At 44.5% G+C, this 18,154-nt stretch overlaps 1 protein-coding gene across 2 annotated transcripts in view; it reads right to left on the bottom strand.

Moving 5' to 3' along the window:
* The window catches only part of CEP57 (centrosomal protein 57), a 58,801-nt gene extending 40,937 nt beyond the window's left edge, over window positions 1–17,864 (bottom strand). Inside the window, exon 1 of one of the 2 annotated variants that reach the window (XM_057490865.1) lies at window positions 17,179–17,864. In XM_057490865.1, coding sequence (XP_057346848.1) covers window positions 17,179–17,223 — 45 coding nt within the window. In that variant the 5' untranslated portion in view covers window positions 17,224–17,864. Of the gene's footprint in view, window positions 1–16,857; window positions 17,130–17,178 lie in introns of those variants that run through there. The other variant, XM_057490866.1, reaches the window with a different exon arrangement.
* Window positions 17,865–18,154: the final 290 nt, after the last annotated feature.

Here is an 18,154-nt window from a genome sequence, read left to right as displayed (position 1 = left end):
AGAAATTAAAGGGGACACTAACAGATGGAAACTCATCCCATGCTCGTGGCTAGGAAGAATTAATATTGTCAAAATGGCCATCCTGCTCAAAGCAATATACAGATTTGATGCAATCCCTATCAAATTACCAGCAACATTCTTCAATGAACTGGAACAAATAATTCAAAAATGCTTATGGAAACACCAAAGACCCTCAATAGCCAAAGCAATCCTGAGAAAGAAGAATAAAGTAGGGGGGATCTCACTCCTCAATTTCAAGCTCTACTATAAAGCCATAGTAATCAAGACAGTTTGGTACTGGCACAAGAGCAGAGCCACAGACCAATGGAACAGACTAGAGAATCCAGACATTAACCCAAACATATATGGTCAATTAATATTTGATAAAGGAGCCATGGACATACAATGGGGAAATGACAGTCTCTTCAACAGATGGTGCTGGCAAAACTGGACAGCTACATGTAGGAGAATGAAACTGGACCGTTGTCTAACCCCATATACAAAAGTAAATTCAAAATGGATCAAAGACCTGAATGTAAGCCATGAAACCATTAAACTCATGGAAAAAAACATAGGCAAAAACCTCCTAGACATAAACATGAGCGACCTCTTCTTGAACATATCTCCCCGGGCAAAGAAAACAACAGCAAGAATGAACAAGTGGGACTGAAGGGCCCCCACCAGTAAGATGGCAAACTTACGGCTTCTCTTCCGGATCCTCAGTTCCCGACGGTGCCACCTAAAGACCAATCACCTCTCTCCCCACTCCCACTCCCAGCACCTAGCCAATAGCCACCAGCCCCGTAGAGGTAACACCGCAATCACCCCATGCCCCTTCCTATATAACCCAGCACCTTTCCCCAATAAAGCGGAATTCTCTGGTGAATTGCTGCTGTGTGTCGCTCCTTTCCTTTCATTGGTGCCGAAACCCGGGAGACGGGACAGCCCAGCTGGGCCCCGTCTTCCCCCGACACCAGCAGCAGCTTGCCCTCGTCCTCTTTTTCCGGCACTGGCTCCTCACACTCACCACTCCTCTTTGGCCTTTAGGTAAGTTTTCCCCCAGAGTGGGCCGCTCTTCCCCGAGCTATTGCAGTGCCATTGACCATGATCGTCCGGCAAGGCCCTGACGCTTGGGGACGAAGAAGGAACTCTCCCCGCCTCCGGCCTTCACGGCTGCAGCAGACCCTCAGGCCCCCCTCTAACAGCCATAAATTGCCACCTCCGGCCTTCACAGCTGCTGCAGACCCTCAGGCCCCACTCCAACAGCCATAAATTGCCACCTCCGGCCTTCACAGCTGCTGCAGACCCTCAGGCCCCCCTCTAACAGCCATAAATTGCCACCTCCGGCCTTCACAGCTGCTGCAGACCCTCAGGCCCCCCTCCAACAGCCATAAATTGCCACCTCCGGCCTTCACAGCTGCTGCAGACCCTCAGGCCCCTCCTCCAACAGCCATAAACGAGGTGACTCCTTTGTGGATGAGAACGCTCCCTTTTCCACTTCCTCCTTCCGTTCTACCTGCCGAAATCCATTCCATCTGCCGAAAATTCCTAGTACTAGGTACCTCGGACTCCGGCACTCTGCCTTCTTAGAGAAGTCTGGGTGACAACCCACACTTCCTAAGAAACCGACTCGTATACAAGTTTCCGCAGACCCCCAAGGATCATCGGGGATGCCCTTTGTCTCCGTGCGGTCTGTTCCCAGTCCAAGGGTCACCGTTCGTCTTCCCCTGTTTGTCTCCTCCTCTGTCCTTTAGCCATGGGAGCCTCCTCATCCCTCCCTGGAAGTTCACCTCTTGAATGCCTGCTCAAGTATCTAGCCACCCTCTCCCTGACGCCTGATATAAAACCAAAACTTCTCCACAAATACTGCTCCCAAGATTGGCCGACATAGCCCCTAAACAATAACAACCAATGGCCCGCAGGGGAAACTCTTGATCCTAACATCACTCGCGATCTCTTTAACTACTACCAGCGCCTGAAAAAATGGAAGGAGATTCCCTATACCGAAGCTTTCCACCTCCTCCCCCCGCCCCCCCCCCCCAAGTTCTCCTAGCCTGCAAGCCGTCTCTCCCGCAAAAGCCTCCCTTTCACTCCCTTCCCCCTCCTCTCCTACAACAGCCCCTCCCCGTTCCTCCACCACCATCTCCTCCCCCACCTCACCCCCCTGCAGATCAAGCCTGAGCCTTTCAGCCCCCCTCTAACTAAGTTCCAAGAGCCTCCTCTGTCTTTGCCCCCATCACCTGTTTCTCCCCCACAGACTGAGCCAGAACCCTTTAGTCCTCCTCAGACTCAGTCCCGAATGCCTCCCAAAATTATCGCACCCCCCTAGGAAGTAGCAAGATCCGAAGGCATCGTGCGCATTCACGTCCCTTTCTCCTTAACAGATTTAGCCCAACTTGAAAAACGCCTAAGTTCCTTTTCCACTGATCCCACAACATATATCAGAGAGTTTCAACAGACCCTCCAATCATACAGCCTCACACATCATGACATTTTCATGCTCCTAGCCAATACCCTCCCTCCTGAGGAGCATAGACGAGTTTGGGACTTCGCCCAAACGCACGCCACCGAAACCCACAGGACTGACCCCACCTATCCCCCTGGCCCCACCGCTGTCCCCGAACAAGACCCACACTGAGATTATAACACCACCGTGAGTCTTCGCTCTCAAGATATCTTCGCCTGCTGCTTAATAGCAGGTCTGAAAAAAGCAGCTCGTAAATAGTCAATTTTCAAAAGCTCCCTCCGAGTTCTTAGACAGACTCACTCAAGCCCTATTACAGTATATCAGCCTAGACCCAGAAACGCCTGATGGGACACATGTCCTTATGACATACTTCCTAGCTCAAAGCTACCCCGACATTAAAGCTAAACTCAAAAAGTCAGAACAAGGCCCCGCTACCCCACAGACTGAGATCCTAACAGTGGCCTTTAAAGTCTTCCATAACCAGGAGGAGGAGAAAGAACGCCGTAAACAAAAGGCTGATCAGGCCAATTTCCAAATGTTGGCCCAGCTGATAAAACCACAACCTGGGCGCCCCTCTACAAACAAGCCCCCCCCCCCAGGAGCTTGTTTCAAGTACGGAAAAGAAGGGCATTGGTCAAGGGTGTGCCCCTACCCCAGATCTCCTACCACCCCATGCCCCAGATGCCACAAAAAGGGCCACTGGAGGTCTGATTGCCCAGCCACCCGAAGGGGAGGCTGGACGAACAACCCCCATCCTAAGCCCGCCGTAGTGGGGCTGGCAGAAGAAGATTGACGGGGCCCGAGAGCTTCTCGCCCGACCATTTCCATCACCAAACAAGAGCCCAGGGTTACTTTAATAGTACACGGTCGCCCCATCTCCTTCCTCCTAGATACAGGAGCCACCTTCTCAGTCTTGCGAGAATACCGGGGCCCTACCACGCCTGCCATTACTCCTACAGTCGGGGTAAAAAGTAAACAGATTTTCCCATTAAAACCCCCCCCTTTTATGCACAATCCAAGACAATCCCATACCTTTCTCCCACTCCTTCCTAGTTATGCCCCAGTGTCCCATCCCCTTACTAAGACGGGACATCCTTTCTCTCCTCCATGTTTCCATAACTATATCCACTCCCACAGCCCCCCGTACTCCCTTTCTGATGGCCCTCATAGCCCACGACCCCCCTCTACCCAATGAAAGCTCCAGTTCCGCCCTCATACACCCTGTAACTCCCAGAGTTTGGGATATTACAAGCCCCTTCGTGGCTCTATGTCCTCCTGCTTCTATCAAATTACGTGACCCTTCTCAGTATATCTGTCAGGCCCAATACCCCCTAACCACTTCAGCCCTCATAGGCCTCCAACCTATCATTCAAGATCTTTTAAACAAAAATTACCTCAGACCCACTCACTCCCCATTTAATACCCGATATTAGCTGTTAAAAAAACCAACAGATCTTTCCGCCTTGTCCAAGACCTTCGCCTCATCAACATGGCCATCGTCCCTATCCATCCCCTAGTCCCAAATCCATACACCCTTTTATCGCTGCCCTGCCTTGACCTCCCGAGACCCCTCCTCCCAAGATTCTTTCGCCTTCACCTGGATGGACCCATACACAAGACATTCTGAACAACTCACTTGAACAGTTTTGCCACAAAGCTTCCGAGTCCACCTTATTACAATACGTAGACAATCTTCTACTCTGCAGTCCCTCGTGAGAACAGTCTCAACTTGACACTGCCTCCCTACTTAACCTTCTAGCTTCCAGAGGTTACCGGGTATCCCCTGTCAAAGCTCAAATCTCTTCCCCTTCTGTCACTTACCTCCGATTTCTTCTATCTTAACAAAGAAAGTCCATTACCGTAGACAGAAAACGGCTCCTCTCTGACCTGCTCGTTCCCAAAACCAAGACAGAAATCCTTTCCTTTCTAAGCCTGGCTAAGTATTTTAGAGCGTGGATCTCTAACTTCTCCCTGTTGGCAAGACCCCTATACGACCTCAGCAAAGGCCACCCTGAAGAACCATTATCCTCCTCACCCCGACACTCCTTCATTAAGCTCCATCGAGCCCTTGTGGAAGCCCCAGCTCTCCATCTTCCTTATTTGTCGAAGCCCTTCTCATTATACATTCATGAGAGGTCCAGTCAAGCTCTAGGAGTCCTAGGCCAATATTATGGCCCATCCTTTGCCCCAGTAGCTTATCTTTCCAAGCAATTAGACCCCACAGTTCGGGAATGGGCCCCCTGCCTACAAGCATTAGCCGCTGGACAGCTCTTGCAGAAAGAAGCTCATAAACTGACATTCGGGGCGCACCTTACCATTCTGTCCCCACATCACCTAAAGGATCTCTTACCCTACAAAAGTATACAGACTCTCCCTCCCTCCAGACTCCTGACCTTACTGTCCTCTTTCCTCCAAAATCCTGTTCACCCCCTTTGCCATCCATACCCGAATCATGACTTTTTCCTCCTTTATCGCTCTCTTGCTTTTTCTCCTCATTCCTATTGTCTTCCCCGCCACCCCAGCCTCCTTTGTATAGCGATCCAAAGTAAGACAGACTTACACACACCATCAAACAAAAGTTACTGCCCTCATTGCCACATCAGACTGCCCTCTGAAAGGCTGCTCTGAGCCTTTATACCTCCACTTTCCTCCTTCCACCGAAGTGTTCACTAGCAGCTACCTTTATTCTCCCTACCTCTGCTTCCTCTATGACCAAAAACAAGCCTATTGCAGGCGATGGCAAGACACCTATGGGGGATGTCCCTACTGGTCTTGCGCCATTCACTACATGAGTAACTCCCAGTACCCACAGTATTACTCCTCCAACCATTTCATGAAATACCCCAACGGCTCATTCTCCTTATCAATCCCAGATCCCTGGGACTCTCGATGAGCCGCCGGGGTCACAGCCTCAGTTTACTATGGGGGTTCTTGACCCCCCACAGTACCCTTCATATCTCTCGAGAGCATGTTCCCTCTCACTCCCAGATCTCTCAAGTTGCATCAGATATTGGACATTCCGAAAAAGTCATTGTCCAAACTCTTGACGGCACTTCTTCATCTTCTTATTCCTCCTACTCTTAGTTACAGCTTATTCAAGACACCACCATCTTTCTCAACCACACTCTCAACACCGCCAATTGTTTCTTGTGTGCATCACTACAGCGCCCATTGCTGGCCGCCGTGCCCCTTAATATTTCCAACTACTACTTCCATGCAGAAGGACAACCCCTCTGCCCCCTGGCAGACATACCCCTGTAGGAACCAGAATACGCAGATAATCTCACCATCCACCACTGTGTAGGCCCAGCTCCACCCCTCTCCAGCGCACTTCACTGCCTCTCTATCTACACCCCTACCTCCGGCTCTAAGACTTTCACTCAACCGGGACACTTCTTTTAGTGTAATGGTAGTCTTTTCAACTCACTGCCTCCCAACTCCGATATACCCTACATTCTCGTCACCCTAATCCCACAGCTTACACTTTTACAGCATAGCAGAATTTCTTAAGCTCCAACCTCCCTTGCCCTTGCGCACAAAAAGGGCTGCTTTCCTTCCCATCATGGTTGGTATCTCTTTGACCACCTCAGCCATTGGGGCAGGGTTTTCGAGAGGAGCCTTGAGTCACTCTCTATGGGCAATTAGAAATCTCAACGACAAACTTGAGGGAGCCCTGACATCCACTGCCGATTCCCTGGCCTCTTTCCAAAGACAGGTCACTTCGCTAGCTAAGGTCACCCTTCAAAACCGGCGGTCCTTAGATCTGCTTACAGCCGAAAAGGGCGGCACCTGCGTCTTTCTTCGCAGAAGAGTGCTGCTATTACATCAATGAATCCGGCATTGTGGAAACTGACATTACCAAACTCACCGACCTTGCCTCCAGCCTCCACTCTGCTTCCAATTCCAACTCATTCTCTTCAATACTAACAAACCCCCTCCTTACCTGGCTCTGGCCCATTGCAGGCCCCATAATAATCATTCTTCTCGCCTGTCTCTTCTTACCCTGTATAATAAAGTTCATCAAATCCCAAGTCGGAAAAATCTCTAATCAAACTTTCAACCAGCTTTTACTCAGGAACTATCAGCTTCTGGCCACAGAAGATCCCTCACCCTCACGTAACCTCCTCACCACACGCTGAGATTGACCCCTCTCTCCGCTGGAAACTGTTCCTGGAAACAATGGCCGCAGACGCCTGGCTTCTGGCACCCATATCCTCTTGGAACCATTGGAATCAACAAGTCCTCGACTTATAGTTACAAGAAACCTTCATTGATTTCCAACCTGAAGAAGTCCACATCTACTCGTCCTTACTGTGGAGAGTCCTATCAACCCTTTCCCCCCAATCCTCAAGCCCTCACTCCCTTCTCCGCCCCCGTTCAGCAGGAAGCAGTCAGAAAGAAAGCAACGTCCACAACCCCATAGAGGAGAAAGGGGGGAATGAAGGGCCCCCACCAGTAAGATGGCGAACTTCCGGCTTCTCTTCTGGGTCCTCAGTTCCCGACGGCGCCACCTAAAGACCAATCACCTTTCTCCCCACTCCCAATCCCAGCACCTAGCCAATAGCCACCAGCCCCGTAGAAGTAACACCGCAATCACCCCATGCCCCTTCCTATATAACCCAGCACCTTTCCCCAATAAAGCGGAATTCTCCAGTGAATTGCTGCTGTGTGTCGCTCCTTTCCTTTCAGGGACTATATTAAGCTGAAAAGCTTCTGTACAGCAAAAGACACCATCAATAGAACAAAAAGGAACCCTACAGTATGGGAGAATATATTTGAAAATGACAGATCCGATAAAGGCTTGACGTCCAGAATATATAAAGAGCTCACACGCCTCAACAAACAAAAAACAAATAACCCAATTAAAAAATAGGCAGAGGAACTGAACAGACAGTTCTCCAAAAAAGAAATACAGATGGCCAACAGACACATGAAAAGATGCTCCACATCACTAATTATCAGAGAAATGCAAATTAAAACTACAATGAGGTATCACCTCACACCAGTAAGGATGGCTGCCATCCAAAAGACAAACAACAACAAATGTTGGCGAGGCTGTGGAGAAAGGGGAACCCTCCTGCACTGCTGGTGGGAATGTAAGTTAGTTCAGCCATTGTGGAAAGCAGTATGGAGGTACATCAAAATGCTCAAAACAGACCTACCATTTCACCCAGGAATTGCACTCCTAGGAATTTACCCTAAGAATGCAGCAATCAAGTATGAGAAAGACCAATGCACCCCTATGTTTATCGCAGCACTATTTACAATAGCCAAGAATTGGAAACAATCTAAATGTCCATCGGTAGATGAATGGATAAAGAAGATGTGGTACATATACACAATGGAATACTACTCAGCCATAAGAAAAGGGCAAATCCTACCATTTGCAGCAACATGGATGGAGCTGGAGGGTATTATGCTCAGTGAAATAAGCTCAAGCGGAGAAAGAGAAATACCAAATGATTTCACTCATCTGTGGAGTATAAGAACAAAGGAAAATCTGAAGGAACAAAACAGCAGCGGAATCACAGAACCCAAGAATGGACTAACAGGTACCAAAGGAAAACGGACTGGGGAGAATGGATGGGTAGGGAGGGATAAGGGAGGGGGAGGAATAAGGGGGGTATTAAGATCAGCATGCATGGGGGGATGGGAGAAAGGGGAGGGCTGTACAACACAGAGAAAACAAGTAGTGATTCTACAACATTTAGCTATGCTGATGGACAGTGACTCTAAAGCGGTTTATGGGGGGACCTGGTATAGGGGAGAGCCTAGTAAACATAATATTCTTCATGTAAGTGTAGATTAAAGATAACAAAAAAAAAAAAAAGAAAGAAAAGGGGGATTACTCCATGATAGGATAAAACTAACTGTAAATCAACGATTAATGCATGCTTTAAATATCTTTAACTTTGTTCACTTAAAGGGTGTCAGATGATTGGCTATGGAGGTACACTTCTCTGATAATATTCCTTTCTCTCAAAAAAAAAAAAAAAAAAAAAAAAAAAGCAGTTCCTGTGTGGTGACCTCCAATGATTTCTACACAATGGTATAAAGGGCAGATCAAAGTGTGGGCAAAGCGTCTGTTTGTGTTTATACAGAAGATCAAAGCCTAATTTGGCTACCCAGAAAATGAACTAAGATGTGATATGAAGAAGAACTTCCAACACCAGCACTCTCTGGAAGAGTCATACCAGAAGATGATTATCAAAAAACCTCAACAAAGATCCAGGCGATGCTGCAGTTATAGCTGCATTCATCCCACCGGTTCCTGGACTTGCTATTGGAATGAAGAAGGAGATATCTAAGCTGGCCTGTGCATACAGTAAAACAACAAATTTGACTGGATCTACACTGTTGGAACTCAACCAAGAATTAGGAGAAGGCAAGTTCTAGCGCTCCAAAATCTCACAACTACAGACTATCTACTGTTAAAAGAACATATGGGATGTGAACAGTTCCCAGGAATGGGCTGTTTTAATTTGTCTGATTTCTCTCAGATTGTTCAAGTACAGTTGGACAATATCCATCATATCATAGACAAATTTTCAAATGCCTAGGGTGCCTAACTGGTTTTCTTGGCCTCACTGGAGATGGCTGGTAATTATAGATCTGCTTTGGTTATGTAACTGTATTCCTATTATGTTAATGTGTGTGTGCAATTTAATTAGTAGTTTAAAAACTATACATGCTTAAATTACTCTATAAGAAGATATATTAAAGAAATAATCAATCTTCCCATGTTTTCTTCCATCTGCTACCTCTATAGCTTTTCTTCATCCTTCCTAATTACAACCCTTAAATAGAATTCGTGCCTCATATCGAATTTACCGAGTATCATAATTCCTCCAAGTGCTAAAGATACCTCAAGACAAATGCTGGGCATAGAAGCTACAGGGCATAAATATGCAAAGAAGTAAAAAGCTAACCTTTTCAAACAATATGGCCTCTCTCTCACTTACCGACTTTACATCTCCCTGTATGGCCCCGGAAGATGACTGGTTAGCCAGAGACGGGTAAGATTCCTCAAGGGAGGAACAACCTAAGACAGGCACAGTCGCAGGGGGGCCATCAGGTGAGAAATTGGGGATCAACAGAGGTGAGGCTTAGAACCTCTCCCCCCGTTTTGAGAGAAATCTTCTGCATCCGTGGATGTTTTATTGCCCTTGTCTAGCTTGGATTAACAGATAGTCTATAGGCACACACCTGATCATCTACATTTGCTCTCTTACAACACTAAACTAAGATTTCTACCTTTATCTTACATCTACCTACCACTTCAGCATTTTATTAAAAATAATAATAATAAAGGGAGAAATGTGGGATCCACATATAAATCAAGTATAAAAATCAAATGAATATTCATATTTGACCTGATTGTTTATAGTTCATAATGCGTGACCAAAACCGAAAGTTTCTGTGATGACTGCCCTTGCACTGTTCACCATGTAAGAACTTATTCACTATGTAAGAATTGTTCACCATGTAAGAACTTGTTCGTTATACTTTAGAAGATTGGAGACTGTTAAGAAGTAGGCATGGGGTTGATTAATGATTGTGCATTGAGTCCCCTATACAGAATTTTATTGTTGTTAACAACCATTTGATCAATAACTATAAGATATGCCCTCAAAAAAAACCACATCAACGGAATCAGAAATGAGAAAGGAAACATCACGATGGATCCAACAGAAATACAAAGAATTATTAGAGACTACTATGAAAAACCTATATGCTAACAAGCTGGAAAACCTAGAAGAAATGGACAACTTCCTAGAAAAATACAACCTTCTAAAACTGACCAAGGAAGAAACACAAAATCTAAACAAAGCAATTACCAGCAAAGAAATTGAAGTGGTAATCAAAAAACTACCCAAGAAAAAAACACCTGGGCCAGGATTTACCTTGGAATTTTATCAGATATACAGAGAAGATATAATACCCATTCTCTTTAAAGTTTTCCAAAAAATAGAAGAGGAAAGAATACTCCAAAACTCATTTTATGAAGCCAACATCACCCTAATACCAAAACCAGGCAAAGACCCCACCAAAAAAGAAAATTACAGACCAATATCCCTGATGAACATAGATGCAAAAATACTCAATAAAATATTAGCAAACCGAATTCAAAAATATATCAAAAGGATCATAAACCACGACCAAGTGGGATTCATCCCAGGGATGCAAGGATGGTACAACATTCGAAAATCCATCAACATCATCCACCACATCAACAAAAAAGACAAAAACCACATGATCATCTCCATAGATGCTGAAAAAGCATTTGACAAAATTCAACATCCATTCATGATAAAAACTTTCAGCAAAATGGGTATAGAGGGCAAGTATCCAAACATAATAAAAGCCATATACGATAAACCCACAGCCAACATCATACTGAACAGCGAGAAGCTGAAAGTTATTTAACATAGTACTGGAGGTCCTAGCCACAGCAATTAGGCAAAACAAAGAAATACAAGGAATCCAGATTGGTAAAGAAGAAGTTAAACTGCCACTATTTGCAGACGACATGGTATTGTACATAAAAACCCTAAAGACTCCACTCCAAAACTACTAGAACTGATATTGGAATACAGTAAAGTTGCAGGATACAAAATTAACACAGAAATCTGTGGCTTTCCTATACACTAACAATGAGCCAATAGAAAGAGAAATCAGGAAAACAATTCCATTCACAATTGCATCAAAAAGAATAAAATACCTAGGAATAAACCTAACCAAAGAAGTGAAAGACCTATACCCTGAAAACTACAAGTAACTCTTAAGAGAAATTAAAGAGGACACTAACAGATGGAAACTCAACCCATGCTCTTGGCTAGGAAGAATTAATATTGTCAAAATGGCCATCCTGCCCAAAGCAATATACAGATTTGATGCAATCCCTATCAAATTACCAACAACATTCTTCAACGAACTGGAACAAATAGTTCAATAATTCATATGGAAACACCAAAGACCCCCAATAGCCAAAGCAATCCTGAGAAAGAAGAATAAAGTGGCGGGGATCTCACTCCTCAACTTCAAGCTCTACTACAAAGCCACAGTAATCAAGACAATTTGGTACTGGCACAAGAACAGTGCCACAGACCAGTGGAACAGTTTAGAGACTCCAGACATTAACCTAAACATATATGGTCAATTAATATTCGATAAAGGAGCCATGGACATACAATGGGGAAATGACAGTCTCTTCAACAGATGGTGCTAGCAAAACTGGACAGCTACATGTAAGAGAATGAAACTGGATCACTGTCTAACTCCATACACAAAAGTAAATTCAAAATGGATCAAAGACCTGAATGTAAGTCATGAAACCATAAAACTCTTAGAAAAAAACATAGGCAAAAATCTCTTGGACATTAACATGAGTGACTTCTTCATGAATATATCTCCCTGGGCAAGGAAAACAAAAGCAAAAATGAACAAGTGGGACTATATCAAGCTGAAAAGCTTCTGCACAGCAAAGGACACCATCAATATAACAAAAAGGTACCCTACAGTATGGGAGAATAAATTCGTAAATGATAGATCCGATAACGGCTTGACATCCAAAATATATAAAGAGCTCATGCACCTCAACAAACAAAAAGCAAATAATCCAATTAAAAAATGGGCAGAGGAGCTGAACAGACAGTTCTCCAAAGAAGAAATTCAGATGGCCAACAGACACATGAAAAGATGCTCCACATCGCTAGTTATCAGAGAAATGCAAATTAAAACCACAATGAGATATCACCTCACACCATTAAGGATGGCTACCATCCAAAAGACAACAACAAATGTTGTCAAGGATGTGGAGAAAACGGAACCCTTCTGCACTGCTGGTGGGAATGTAAAGTAGTTCAACCATTGTGGAAAGCAGTATGGAGGTTCCTCAAAAAGCTCAAAATAGAAGTACCATTTGACCCAGGAATTCCACTCCTAGGAATTTATCCTAAGAATGCAGGAGCCCCGTTTGAAAAAGACACATGCACCCCTATGTTATCGCAGCACTATTTACAACAGCCAAGAAATGGAAGCAACCTAAGTGTCCATCAGTCGATGAATGGAGAAGATGTGGTACATATACACAATGGAGTATTATTCAGCCATAAGAAGAAAACAAATCCTACCATTTGCAACAACATGGATGGAGCTAGAGGGTATTATGCTCAGTGAAATACGCCAGGTGGAAAAAGACAAGTATCAAATGATTTCACTCATATGTGGAGTATAAGAACAAAGAGAAAAACTGAAGAAGCAAAACAGCAGCAGAGTCACAGAACCCAAGAATGGACTAAAAGTTACAAAAGGGAAAGGGACTGGGGAGGATGGGTGGGCAGGGAGGGACAAGGGGCATAAAGGGGCATTATGATTAGCACACATAATGTAGGAGGTGGGGGCGCAGGGAGGGTTGTACAACACAGAGAAGACAAGTAGTGATTCTACAGCATCTTACTATGCTGATGGACAGTGACTGTAATGGGGTATGTGGTGGGGACTTGATGATGGGAAGAGTCTAGTAACCTAATGTCTCTCAAGTAATTGTAGATTAATGATACCAAAAGAAAAAATTTATATATAAAAAAAGAAAATAGACAAAAGATCATGGCAGCATATTTAATGGTCAAAATCTAAAATATTCGTTTTAAATTCAGAAACAAGGCAAAGTTGTCTAGAAGTCAACTTCTGGCCAATACTGTGCTGCATTTCCTAATCTGAACATTAAGATAATGAAAATAACAGATGTTAAGACTGAAAAGGAAAAAATCCAAACTTCACAGTTTATGAACGTCTAAATAGAAAACACCAAAGAATCCTCAATCACTAGAATTAAGTTTAGGAAAGTTGCTGAACCAAATTACTATGGATGAATCAGAGATTTTATATAGAAGTTAGAAACTGCAATTTATGAAAACATAAAAAAGTAACTAGAAATACATGTAATAAATGATGGACAAGATGTGAAATTATAAAACTTTACTAAAAAATAGTAACGTTAGAAAAACCTGCAGCAACATAGCATGTTTAGATAGAAGGTTCAATATTCTGAAGACATCACTTACTATCCAAATTGAATTAGAAATTCAACACAATTTCAATCAAAATTCCAATAGCAGATTCTAGAATTTCTATTGAAAACTAGCAAAGGAACTTAAAGTAGCTTAACATTTCTCTTGAGGAACAAGGCACACAGTTGCCTTCTCAGACAAATAAAAAAGAACCACTAAGACACTGAGTACAGACTTAGGGAGACAAAGACAACAATAGAACAAAGAGCACAATAACACACTAATTCACGTATGACATTAATATATTGGCAGGTAGAATTGCAAACCATTGGGAAAAGGATGAGTTTTCAATAAATAATGCTCGAACAATTGTGTATCAGAGCACCAAAATTAATTTCAACCAAATGAAGGACTAAAGGTCCCAACTTTAAAATTTATAGAGAAAAATATAGAACATAATTAAGATCTTGGCTGTAAGAATTTAAGCATAAAGCACTAATGATAAAAAGGAAAGACTAATAAATTTTACATTAAAATTAAGAACTCCTGTTAGTCAAAAGATAACATATAACAACAAGCCAAAAAGTATATAAATACTTCTTGCAGACAGGGATTAACACCCAGAAAACAGAATGACTAACAGTAAATAAAACACACCAGTTGAAAACAGGCAAAAGACACAACGAGGCATTTCACAGAAAGAAAAAAAAACACATAAGACTCATAAAGTTATGGAAAAAAAGTGCATCTTTACTAATAATCAGGAAGTACAAATAAGAACAAGAACAGTATAGCGTTTCACACTTGCCGTTCAGCAAAAATTTAAGTGAGACAATACCATCTGTTAAGGAGGATACAGATTAAAAGGGACTGTTGGAATAAAAAAACACAACCTGACTGAAAAATGGGCAAAGGACTGCAAACAGACATTTTCTCCAAAGAAGATATACAAATGGGCAATAAATACATGAAAAGGTAAAAAAAATAAAAAAATAAAAAAATAAAAAATTAAAGGGACTGTTGGTGAGAATGTACATGGTACAATCGCTTTGGAGAACAATTCAGCATTACCATATAACACAGCCAAAGTGCATATATTCTATGACCCAGCAATTGCATAGTATATTTGCCCAATTATTTTCTCTTTCTCCGCTTCTTTTAGAAAGTGATGTGCCCCGAGTTACTGAACATATTCCACAGACCACTACTGAGTTGTAACCCATATACCCCAACCTACAGTTTAGAAAAAATCTTTATTCTAGAGCTGCCCTTCTCAAATATTTTGGTCCCAGTACCCCTTTAAACTCCTAAAAATTACTGAAGACCCCAAAGAGCTTCTGCTTATGTGGGTTGTATCTACTGACATTTATCATATTAAAAATTAAAACAGAAAATTTAAAGATATTTACTGATCTAAAGACAATAAACCCATAATGTTATAAATGTAATTTCTGAGTGAAAAATAACTATATCACCCCAAAAATTTAGTGAAAAGAGTGGCATTGTTTTACACTTTTGTAAATGACTACCAGACAGCACAGTCTAAGCATGTATCACAATCTCAAAGCGGCGGATGTGCGTGTGAGAAACCAAGAAACTGGAATTCGCAAGAAGGGCATGAAGGTGTCCATTTTACTACTGTCATAAACAGGTATTTCGTATACTTGATGTTTTAAAATCCATGACACATTCGTAAAACATTTTTAAGAGAACTAAATATGGAGCACGTTGGTTAAAGGGCCTGGCTAAAAAGTCAGCGACACCTATCAGGAGATTGGTTATTAAGTCCAAAGTCACATAAGCGTGTTGGCCATGGTTACTGGGGAAAATAAAAAAGGCCCAGGAGGAAAGACACTCTTTTGTTTCAACATTATGCTGCTTGTACTTTTTGTTTAATATCTCTACGCCCAATCATAGATGTTTTCCTAAAGCTCCTCACTAGTGAGTTGCCAAACAGCAATCAATAAATGTTACCTGCTCTAGTTACTCTTTTGGCTGCTGCTTCACCAAAAGAATACTTAATTCAAATGTACCATCTACTTCCTTTGTTCACATTTGAGATTTCCATGACAACACTTCCTAAAGACTGTTATTCATGATCCACCTGTTAAAAATCCTGGCCTCATACAATTTTCTCTTTAATACAGCTAGCTCAGTCAACATGTAATACGTATGAATTGCCTTCTAAGTTCCTGTTGTACTTTTAAAATAGGTCTTTTTGTGTTGTCTCATTTTACGATTAGCTCTTAAAACTGATGTGCTTTTTAAATTGTTGGAAATGCCAGTCTTTATTACTGGCTGGGCAACTTGAGTGTCCAAGCAGGGCTATTTCTTATACACCGTCAACTAAATTTAGTCATTTTTGTTTTGAGCGACTTCCAAATTAGATATTTGTAGTAGTAGGTAAAGTTAATTCAAGTTTTTAAACTTTGATTCGTAGCATATTAGATATTCTTAATGTACTCTTGATACTCAGAATCCACTTGAAGTTAAGCTTAGCACATAAATATATGTACAGTTTCCTATTAAACACTGTATGGAATTTCTGTCCAGGCTACCTAAGGACTAACTAAGTAGGATTGACCTCATCCCAGTATCACAGTACCTCTTCTACAATCCATCTAATACAAACTATACCTCCACACTACCTCTGCTCGTTCCAAATTATTTCAGGTTTCCTAAAAGCAATTACTGTTTTGGAGCATATCCCCAAATGCCTGTTGTGTTTTTTCCTGTTTCTGAGACAGGAACACAATTGCGGTATCACCCAGCTAGTTCACCTGCCCTTCTGGCCTACCAGGCACTGCTAAACACTCTCTAGGTTATTTCAGTACGGTAGCATTTACCAAACTGCACTGCATAATAATCTGCATAATAATTTAATCACGTGTAGTTTCTCTTCAGTGCTTTGCTCCTTCAAAGCAGGGATTCTATCCTATCCGTCTGTGTAATTATGGAGCCTAAAAGTATGCCAAGCACTCAGCATTTGCTAAATGAAGAGATAATGATTCTAATTTGAGCATCCTCTTATTTGCTATTTACCGTCAATTCCCAATGAGGCGATTCCTAAAACGCTAAGCCTTCGAAAACCCAATTCCCCAAGTATTAGTGACTTAAACTGGCTGGAGGCCCTTGCGGAGGCGAAAACAACATTAAATGGCAGCTTCTCTCCTGCCTCTCTAAAACGGCATTTACACGGCGCCGTCACAGGGGGACGTGGAAAGCGCGCGGTCTGGACAGGATAAGCCCAGAACAAAGCTACGAAGAGGACGAGGAGGCACTGCAAGCAAAAGGCGTCAGCATTAGCATCGACTACCCTGCACTCCGGACCGCGGACTACTCGCTAGCTGCCTGGGAAGCCGGTCAGCGCGCCCCTACCGGGTCTCAGCTTCCAAGAAGGGTCGTTAGACCCATCTGCTCACAGCGGCTCTGCGTACCCGCCGCCACAGTGCGGGCGCCGCCAGCCCGTCGAGGCCCCGCAGCGTGTGGCCGGCACAGCCAGGCCGGAAGGCGAGGAGGGGACGGCGGGGGCGGACACCAGCCAAGCCGGTTCCAATGGGAGGGGCGGCCTGCCCGAAGAGCGGGAGCCATAGGCGTCCCCCGCCGCTCCCCGCTCGGCCAAGAGCTCTCCGGAGGGCGAGGAGACGCAGAGGCAATAGAACCTACCCGCGGCCTCCTCGAACGCGAGCCGCTTCTTACCGAGAACTGAGAACCAGAGGTGGCAGGGACAGACGCAGCCGCCATCTTCCTGCCTGAGCAGCGGATCTCCGCAGCCTCGGACGGGCCGGGTTCTCGCACTTCTCAAGATTGCAGAGCGCCGCCCGCCAGGAGCGACCCTGAGCCAAGCCGAGCTGAGCCCAGATGGAGGGGCCGGAGCACTGGTACCTGGCCTCGAAAGCCTGCTGTACACCCCTGCGGAGACGCCCACGCTCAGTGCGCACTCGCAGAGTGACCACACTTCTTAACGGACGTCCTGAACAGCCAATCAGAATCAGAAAAGGGGCGTCTTCGGTAGGCGTGAATACGCCGCTCCTTGGTGACGTCACAAGGCGGCGCGGAGCGGGGAGGCAGGCGCTGAAATCGGTGGGGTGACAGGCGGACCTGACGGATTATCCGGCGGGCGGGGGGCTTTGTCGTCTCCAGGAACGGCTGAGGCGAATGACTGAAATAGAATAAAAACAGATGCTAAGTTCAAACACTCCATCCGTTTCCTCGGACAAAACGCCAGAGCATGAGCTTGACCAGAGGACGCCTCTCTTTGGTGAAGTACTGACTTTTCAGCCAATAAGAAATAGAATTAGGAGGGGCTTAGTAATTGGCGATACAAGTCAAGTTAAAAAAAAAAAAAAGTAGGAGCGGGCAAACCTTCGCGGACGCTTGTCCAATTGGATCGGGCAGCTCGCGCCCACACCTGAGGCCGGACGCCAGAAACGGCCCGCAGGGGCCTGGGGCGGGGCCAGCTTAAGGCCGGCTTCGCGCGCCGAGAGCGCCGTGCCGCTATTGGCCGGCCGCTGCCTCCCTTTGTGGGCGCTCTGTGCGCAGCCGGGCTGGGGCTGGGAGGGGCGTCCAGGTGACGCGCGGCCTCTTCAGCCAATCATCGGCGGAGAAGGGAGGCCGAGGAGGAAGCGGATCCGGCGCCGCGCAGCTAAATCGCAACCAACTCTCCGCTTCGTCT

This window comes from Manis pentadactyla, chromosome 13 (assembly GCF_030020395.1).
Source record: "Manis pentadactyla isolate mManPen7 chromosome 13, mManPen7.hap1, whole genome shotgun sequence".
Classification (NCBI taxonomy): Eukaryota; Metazoa; Chordata; class Mammalia; order Pholidota; family Manidae; genus Manis; species Manis pentadactyla.
The sequence above is the reverse complement of the archived record's forward strand: the minus strand, read 5'-3'. Positions and strand labels throughout refer to the sequence as shown.